The sequence below is a fragment of the Danio rerio genome, chromosome 5 (assembly GCF_052040795.2).
Source record: "Danio rerio strain M-AB ecotype USA chromosome 5, GRCz13ab, whole genome shotgun sequence".
In the NCBI taxonomy this organism is placed as follows: domain Eukaryota; kingdom Metazoa; phylum Chordata; class Actinopteri; order Cypriniformes; family Danionidae; genus Danio; species Danio rerio.
This window is the reverse complement of record NC_141025.1, coordinates 27750889-27760365: the sequence shown is the minus strand read 5'-3', so window position 1 is coordinate 27760365 and position 9477 is coordinate 27750889. Positions and strand designations below refer to the sequence as shown.

Sequence of the window (9477 nt, the reverse complement as noted above, 5' to 3'; positions counted from 1 at the left end):
CCCATGTACGGCGACCGAGGGGCTCGAATAGGTTAAGAATAGTGTTGCAGCGACGTTCAAAGGCACAACAGCGTAACTGCAAGAGGTTATTTAAAGGGAAAAACAGGACTGATTTTGAAATGTATAATGACGATGATTTTACCAGTCATGGGTTGCAGCTGAGTGGGCATCCGCTGTGTAAAACATATGCTGGATAAGTTGGCGGTTCATTCCGCTGTGGCAATCCCATATTGGGACTAAATCAAAAAGAAAATAAATAAATGAATGATGATGATAATAATAATAAATTCTCAATTATTTTATGAATCTGTCTCGTCATTGTGCATTTAACATAGGGCTATGTGTAATGGCTATGGTTTATCAATTCAATTCAATCCAATTCATCTTTATTTCTATAGCACTTTTACAATGTAGATTGTGTCAAAGCTGCTTCACATAGAATGTAGCATACTAATGTAGCATACTAAGAAGTGTATAATTAATTTTGTACGATTATTACAAATTATTAATCATATTATGTCTGCAGATTGTTCAACGTAAAGTCAGGTACATTGTCTAGAGTACTTGCAGGGTTATTACTTATCATAATACTGGGAATGGCAGGTCAAAAAACATACTGACATTAATGACAAGCCTTTCCATCTTTGTTCTCGTTTTGCTGTAATAATGAAATAACACATTAAATTAACTCTTTATAAAGCATTCAAAAATCAGCGGGGTTGAGAATATTTTAACAACATACAGAAAATAATAGCAATTTTTTAAAATATTGACACAAATTTTTAAAATTTTCATATAAAAAGTTTGGTCATTTTATAGAAATATGTTATGGCGATTGTGTATAGATAATTTTTTGTTGTCTGTAATCTTATTTAATGAAGCACATTTTCAGAGTCAGTAATCATGGTGTTTGTCCAAATACAGCAAACCAAACAAACAAAAAAATAGCTTAAAGATTACATCAATACTGCTTCATCAGCAGGAGTGGACTTAACCAATACGCCAGGTAAGCAGCCGCTTAGGACACAGACAGACACACAGTTGAAAACAATTGTTATTCAGATATTTCCCATAAGTGCTGTTTAAGGGAGAGAAAGATTTGTCAACACACTAATAACTTTCCTAGAACTGGGTTGTAGCTGGAAGGGCATCTGCTGTGTAAAACATATATTGGATAAGTTGGCGGTTCATTCCGCTGTGGTGACCCCTGATAAATAAAGGGGCTAATCCGAAAAAAAAAAAAATATTTGAATGAACTTTCACTTTTTCCACATTTTTTTATGTTACAGCCTTATTTCAAAATGGATTAAATTAATTTATTTCCCCAAAATTCTACACACAATACCAATGACAATGTGAAAAAAGATTTTTTGAAATTTAAAGCTCTAAATTGAGCTCAGGTACATTCTGTTTTCACTGATCATTCTTAAGATGATTCAGCGGCTTAATTGGAGTGCACCTATGGTAAATGCAGTTTATAGGACATGACTTAAAAAGGCAAACACCTGTCTATATAAGGTCCCAGGGTTGACAGCGCATGTCAAAGCACAAACCAAGCATGAAGACAACGGAATTGTCTGTTGACCTTTGAGACATGATTCTCGAGCCACAGGGCTGGGCACAAGGCTGTTACAGAAAACTATCTGCTGCTCTGAAAGTTCCAATGAGCACAGTGGCCTCCATCATTCGTAAGAAAAAGATCTATGAAACCACAAGACATCCGAAGGACTCTCAGACCATAACAAACAAAATTCTCTGCTCAAATGAGACAAAAATTGAACTCTGGAGTAAATGCCAGGCATTATGTTGGGAGAAAACCAGGCACCGCTCACCACCAGGCTAATACCATCCCTACAGTGAAGCATGGTGGTGGCAGCATCATGCTGTGGGGATGTTTTTCAGGAGCAGGAACTGGAAGACTAACCAGGAAAGAGGGAAAGATGAATGCAGCAATGTACAGAGACATCCTGAATGAAAACCTGCTTCAGAGTGCTCTTGACCTCAGACTGGGACGGTTCATCTTCCAGCAGGACAATGACCCAATGCACACCGCCAAAATATCAATAAAGCGGCTTCACAAAAACTTGGTGAGTGTCCTTGAGTTGCCCAGCCAGATCCTATTGAACATCTTTGGAGCGATTAAAAAATGGCTGCCACACCATAATTTTTCGGGTTTTTATATCTTTTTTCACATTGTCATTATGGGGTATTGTGTGTAGAATTGAGGAAATAAATTAATTTAATCTATTTTGGAATAAGACTTTAACATACAAAAATGTGGAAAAAGTGAAGCGCTATGAACACTTCCTGCATGCACTGTAGATCAAACTGTAGGTGTCAAAGTCAATTGCTGGAGGGCTGCAGCTCTGCACAGTTTTACTCCAACCCTAATTAAACAGCTGATGCAAAGAATCGAGGTATTCAAGATTCAGCTGTTTCTGATTAGGATTGGAGCAAAACTGTGCAGATCTGCGGCCCTCCAGCAATTGACTTTGACACTTGTGCTATAGATAGACAAAGAGTATACAGTAGGCTGTAAAATAAATAATAATAATAATACATTTTATTTAAAGGCGCCTTTCTAGCAACTCAAGGACACCGTACAATCAACAAGAGCAATAAAACAAGAGAAATAATAAAATATAAACAATAGTGCAGATAAAAAAATAAAAATTAACATAACCCTAGATGGCAGCAGACCACAATAAGCCAGATCTCTGCACTAAATGTCAGTTGTAAGCTTATTTTCATGCGGTGCAGTAATTTGCATTTCTATTATTGAGCACAGTAAATGCTTTATTCTTGACACATGAAAATGAGAAACCAACACAGGTCACTGCACTGAACAGAATACTTCATCTCACACACATGATTTTAGTTAGCTTTGTAGTAAAACGTCAGTAAAATGACACACAAACACTTGATGAGCCAGCTTTAAAGGCATAGTTTCATAGTTCAAAACATACTTAAGTTCCTTTCTTCTGTTGAACACAAAATAAGATATTTTAAAACGCATAAAGATATAAAACTACTTTGGAAAGAGTACATTCATTTTTGGGTGAACTATCCCTCCAATTCATTCATTAGTCCTCAACCATATAGTCCTAAATCTAATTTAGGGTGAGCAAAAACAACTTGCCAGTGCCAAGTTGATAATGTCAGATTGAAACGACTGTCGGAATACGCCCCCTTGTGGCAGTATTACAGAATTTTTGTCATGCACCATGGGAAGCTGATTCTCGTGGTGGTGTCCGAAAAAAAAGGGCAAAAATCTTTATTCTCCGTGCGTTCACCATGGCTGAATAAATACTAAAAACTCATCGTAGACTGCTAACAATTTTGCAGGGAATGTTGAGACAACATTAATAATAATAATAACAATAATAATAATAATAATTTTGATTACTCATTTATGAATAGAAATGCCTTTTTTAATATAGACTTTTTTTCTGATTAAACAAATAACGAAAAACTACTAATTTCTTATCTCGCGCACATAGACCTGCATTGGACAACACTGGAATACATCACATCACATACACAGGCCCGTAGCCAGCCTGGTGAAAGGAGTGATTCTTTTTTTGTGGACCTTTTTACAGTTATTCGCCTCATTGTCTTTTTAAAGTAGTGACATTTTAACCACACTTTTTAATGTACTAAAATATTTCTTAAAGATTGTGAATGATAAAATGTGGATAAAATTTTTTTAAATGCTAATTTATTACACTATATATATACACTATATGTATATATACACACACACACACACACACACACACACACACATATATATATATATATATATATATATATATATATATATATATATATATATATGTGTTGATGTATAGTGTAATAAATTAGCATATATTTATAATCTGTTAAAGTTTTAAATTAAAAACTGTTGTCTATTGTCAATTGCTGCAAGTAACAAATTGACTGGTACATTCGACTTTCCTCAGTTAGAATTTGCCCTTTTGAATAATAAAAAGATAATTCATACGGTCATTTTTGTGTTTCAAGAATAAGGTCCCAGATTTAGAATAAAAGTTACATGTAAAATGTTCTCTCTATTTAACAACACTACAGTAGCAAAAGATTACTTCTTTTCTTACGCAGCCAGATGTTGCACTCATAAAAAAAATTATTGTTTGCATTGGACAAAACTGATTAGCTGATGTCACACTGGTGTGACGATTAACATTCTGCTTGGTCTTAAAGCCTTTTTTCATGGGCTATAGGTTATTTTCACTACTTATGATGGTGTAGCAAATGTTTGGGACTAATTTTGGACTTATGTCAGTGAGAGGTGGGTCTTTCTAACCACCTGAACTCCTCCTGGCTACGGGCCTGATACGGTTTAGTCACAGGAGTTCAAATATTTTAACGGATCCACAGCTCAAATCCGGTCTGAATTTTCCGCATACGGAGATGATCAGAGCTCCCAGATTAATCTCCATGGGAAATGAATGACAAGAAGGGATGTAAACAAAAAAGTCATTAAAAGCTGAATATAAAATTTCAGGCACACTGTAATCAACTGACATTCATATCATATTCCTGAAAGCTAACACAATGCATAGATTAAATGATTTTAAAACTCAGATAGCATTACGACTAAAAGCAGCAATGGCGATATCAAACCATACAGACTTTAAACTATACACACTTAAATCAAACTGGCTACATTTAATGACTGAATATTTTTTTTGAATCTAAGCCGAATCTATCCGTTTTTAACAAATTGTTAAAAAGAGCTCCATATTTATTTGGCAGTGTACCCAGTAGACACAAGACGTCAACATGATGTCAGATTGATGCTGTACCCCTACTTCGTGGTTGGCATTGCATTTCATTTGGAAATGAAAATCAGGTTGACTTCAGAACGACGTCGATGTCTGACTTTTAACCTAAAATCAACCAAATATCAACGACTAATGATGTTACAGCTTGATGTTGTGTGGATGTTACGACTATGACGTCTATAAGACGTTGAATTTTGGTTGCCATACCTGACAAATATGTCAGTATTTGACATCAATATGACGTTGGTCACTTTTCAACCCAATCTAAAATAAACCAAATATCAACTTCATTTGAAGTTGTTATTGGATGTCAAAATAACGTTGTCCTTAGACACTGGCTAGACAATTAATTTTGGTCACCTGATGTCATGACCTAAATCTAACCTAATATGAACATCTTATTTTGTTTAGTTGTTTATGTTTAGTTGTGTTACTGCTGGGTAGCTTTCAATGTGTTCCTGAGTCAAAATCACTACATCACCACCGCTCCCAATAACATTCCACGCTTACAATGTATACAATTATGAAGACCATTTATTTTGTGTTCCAAGATTGTAACTGTAACAATTAATCTTTGGCAGTAAACATCTTAATCCTCAAACGATTCTTTCCCAACAGCGTTGCATGCCAATGACAGTTTGGGATAAAACTGGATTCAGTGGATGATAAATAACATTGTTTCACATTTTTCATAAATAACCACTTCACTTGTGATAGATGGAAAAAGTTAAGTGCTGTTAGTTTACTCACTATCAGGCCAAAGATGTAGGCAACTTAACATAAACTACTGTAGCAAATCAAATGTAATACTCTGACAATTGTGCTGAGTTTACAAAGGCTTATCTATTAATATTATGTGAAACTAATGTGTTTCTATTATTACTAGGGAGGCTAACGTTTTACTAATTCCCAACATATCTCTACAAACTTTATTACGGTGCTTGTGAATGTTCTCTCGATTGTTTGCAGAGGATGTGAATTACATAATAATAATAACGTTGTAAATAATGTTCTGTTTCTTGCACAGGCTAGCATTTTTGCTGAATTAGACCTGAATGTATCATCAGGGGCCATGACTGTTAAATTGCTTTGTTTTCTTTTTAATCTCAAAGTACCAATATATGTCTACTTGCATTTTAAATAATCCATGACCACAGTTTCAGCTAAATAAAGAAGAATGGATGCCCTGAGGGTGGGTAAATTAACATCAAAAATCAGAATTGATCATTTTTGGGTGACTTACACCTTTAGCAGAAGCAGAGAGAACCCCATGTTCTGAAAACTATACCTCATACACTAAAAACAAAACAAAAAACAAAAAAAAAGCCGTTTATTCAAACTTCTTGATTAAAATGAGCTAGAAAAAAAAATTCTTAATGTTTTTGGGACAACTTGATTGTTTTACGTTCAATCTACTTAAATTTGTAAAAACGTTAACTTAATTTACTCATGTTGCCCCTACACAAATCAATTGAGTGGAACCCAGCATTTTTTTACAGTGTAATGACATCCAGGTGGAATCACTGGAATTTTTTGAACCGATCTGAGGAAAAAACAATCTGTGGATGGAATTGAATACTGTAAACTGTATAGAAATATGAGGTTATGGACATATGTTCAGTGTGGGCCTCACTGGTTATTGAGCTAAATTAGATAGAAGATTTACTTTAAAAAAAACAAAAGAAAGAAAGAGAAAAAGAAAGTGCAATCAAGCTTCCTCTCAGAACAGAGCATAATAATAATAATAATAATAATATTAATTAACTGCTTTCCCATGTAAACAGGAAAACCTTGACGTTCATACTGGTAGAAACAGTGGTGCTGCATGGCTTGAGCAGATAATGGCTGGATAAAGGCACACCGTGAAAGATCTCTTCCATTGGCCCCGACTCTGGCCCTCATTCCTGCAGTCTGAAGTGGAAGCTGTTCGTGCTCCACTGGGTGATGTCACAGTTTTGCATGGTGCGCTCCGTAAAGCTGACGTTTCCCTCTCTGTCAATGAGTATGACTGTATTGGTCCTGTGATGGACACACAGGTATGACATTGGTTAGACTTCAGGACTGCAGGGTGAGATTTAAAGTGTATGAATTGGTTATGGAGATGACAATAGGAAGAGAATGACGGGACCTTGTGCCGTATCCCGGTGAGCGAACACACACTGCAGACAGCGCTCTTAGCATGGCATTACTGTAGCCTACACCTTGACTCTCTTGTGCAGGGTCTGGGGTGTTTCTGGAGGAAACAAAGGTGAGATATACATACATGAGGGTTTTTATGATTTAAGATGGATTTCCTATAGATGTGATGATTGTTATACTGTAGACTTTATATTCTGTCCCCTTATTCCAAACCTACTAGTGATGGGAAGTTTGGATCATTTTACGGACTCAGGCCTTTGAGTCTAGTTCATGAGATGAACAAATCTTTTTGAGTCATTTCATTAAATTTGTCAAAATATCACTAAAATGTTACGATTTGCTTCCAAGCTCATCTACAACTACACCAAACGTTGATCACACTACAAACAAGTCATAACTAAAATGCTGTAAGAAAGAGAAAATAATTATTTTTTGTTTACCGGGTCTTTTGTCAATGATTATGTCAGCTCACCTCTTCAGACAGGTCTTCAAATAAGAGTAGTTTGTTCACGTCACACAGACAGTAAGCTTAACCAATGCACGTGTACAGTCAGAACTAAAAGGAGCCATGTTTAGTTAACTTTTAGAGTCTTCTGGTTTTTGAATCATTGGTTAATCATGTGACAGCATGTAAAGAGAAATGACTCAAACCTGAGGACTCGAGAAATGAACGGATCAAATCTTTTTCTGGCTTTTAATGCATATGACTGGCTTTTGTCATGATGAGTAAACAACTCAAACCTGCTAGAAGACTCCAAAAAGGAACCAACCTTCTACTCCACCAGCACAAATTTGCGCATGCACGAATGAACGAATCAATCCCTGAAAGGACTCATCGTTCGAGTCATACAAAAGATTCGTTCAAAATGAATGAATCATTCAAGATCGACCATCACTAAAACCTACATTTTCTAAATACTTCATTCTAGTTGATTTATGAGGCATTTATGAGGTCAGTATTGTACTGGTATTGTCTACTTTTCTGGACATTTGTGTGTATACATGGTATAACATTGTATATATGCTGTTTATAGTCACCAGAGCTCCAATGATTTGGTGAAAAACAAAAGCCGCTTTTCCACTATTGAGCCGAAAGGTTTATGGTCTGGAATTTTAGGCACCACTAGACAACTGTGTTGAGTTGTGCTGGGAGTGTGTGTGTGTGTGTGTGTGGCGTCACCAATCTTTTGCTTGGCTAGCAGTTTCTCTATAGCTGGCTAAATTGAAAAGTAAAAACAGAATTATCTGATCATCTATATCTCTGTTTTTACATAACACTTAGTCAAGAATGTAATTGTTTAGATTGCAACTATGCAGTTTATTTATAAGGATAGTGTCCATTTAAAAATATCTATAATTTTGAAGATTCATTGCATTGGCGACCATCAGCCTGTCTGAGCAGACCAAAGAAAGTGACTGTTGACGTTCTGTCACAAGATGGCGACAGAGACTGCATAATAAGTCTTTAGAGGGAGATTCAAGTTTCAAACTACAGCTGAACAAATCATTATAAATCTGGTAAGTGACATTCTAAGTTGATCTCTCTCTTTAGTATTTTGTAGTGCTGTGTTTATAACACAGAAACTGGTAGTGTTTGCTTTGCTTTCGCTTTTTCATGGTTAATTATTGTGATTTCCCGATTGCAACAGAGAAATACTGGCAAATCTCTGTAGATTTATGGCATTTCATGCCGTTTAGCCTTATAATCTTAAAATGTCAGCAAAATCAACTGTTTTGCTCTTCACTTAAGACATTACGCAAGAGAATCATTCAAACACTAGCTCTAAAGTGATGTTGGTGAATTAGCAACAGTTTCTGCTGGTCTGACGGTCAGCTGCAGAAGTGAATGAATGGCGGAAGTAGTTCCTCATACAAAAGGGTTTTTGAGACTCTGTGTTTGGTTTTCTTTTTTATACACACGATTATGCTGTCGAACTGTTGTATAAATGCAATATTACACTCGTAGCAATGCGATATGGCTGTATATCGGCACTGGTGGGGGGCACTAATGAAATTAACAAAGTTAACCCATTAACTTTGAATGGGTGACACCAAGTATTGCTGAACTGAATAGTGGGTCTGTCGGTGGCACTTTAGCAGCGTTGCTCGCTGCAGAAGTTGGGGATTTCTCAACTTTTCAAGTGTCAACGGAAGCATCAGCCAATCAGATTTCTTTTTGCAAATACCCCAGCTCATACAGTAGCTGATTGCAGACTAATTTCATTGGCTGACGCAGCTATGACGATTGCATCAGCCCCAACTTCAGACACGCCCTCAGTCATTCGTCGACGCTGAAGCCCCGTTTGAATGCATGGTTAGGCACTTAGCCTGCGGCCTTGAGTCATCGCATGCCTACCACCAGTGCTGATATACAGCCATATCACACTGCTACTCATGTGATACTATCTATCTATCTATCTATCTATCTATCTATCTATCTATCTATCTATCTATCTATCTATCTATCTATCTATCTATCTATCTATCTATCTATCTATCTATCTATCTATCTATCTATCTATCTATCTATCTA

At 36.1% G+C, this 9477-nt stretch overlaps 1 protein-coding gene across 6 annotated transcripts in view; it reads right to left on the bottom strand.

Annotated features, from left to right (window-relative positions):
* Positions 1 to 5321: 5321 nt before the first annotated feature.
* Positions 5322 to 9477, bottom strand: part of tango2 (transport and golgi organization 2 homolog (Drosophila)) — a 36113-nt gene continuing 31957 nt past the window's right edge. For 3 of the 6 annotated variants that reach the window (XM_087251737.1, XM_087251738.1, XM_087251739.1), the window contains exons 8-9: positions 6934 to 7038; positions 5322 to 6824 (exon numbers count right to left, since the gene is read on the bottom strand). In XM_087251737.1, the coding sequence (XP_087107863.1) occupies positions 6704 to 6824; positions 6934 to 7038 (226 nt within the window). In that variant the 3' untranslated portion in view covers positions 5322 to 6703. 6 annotated transcript variants of the gene reach the window in all.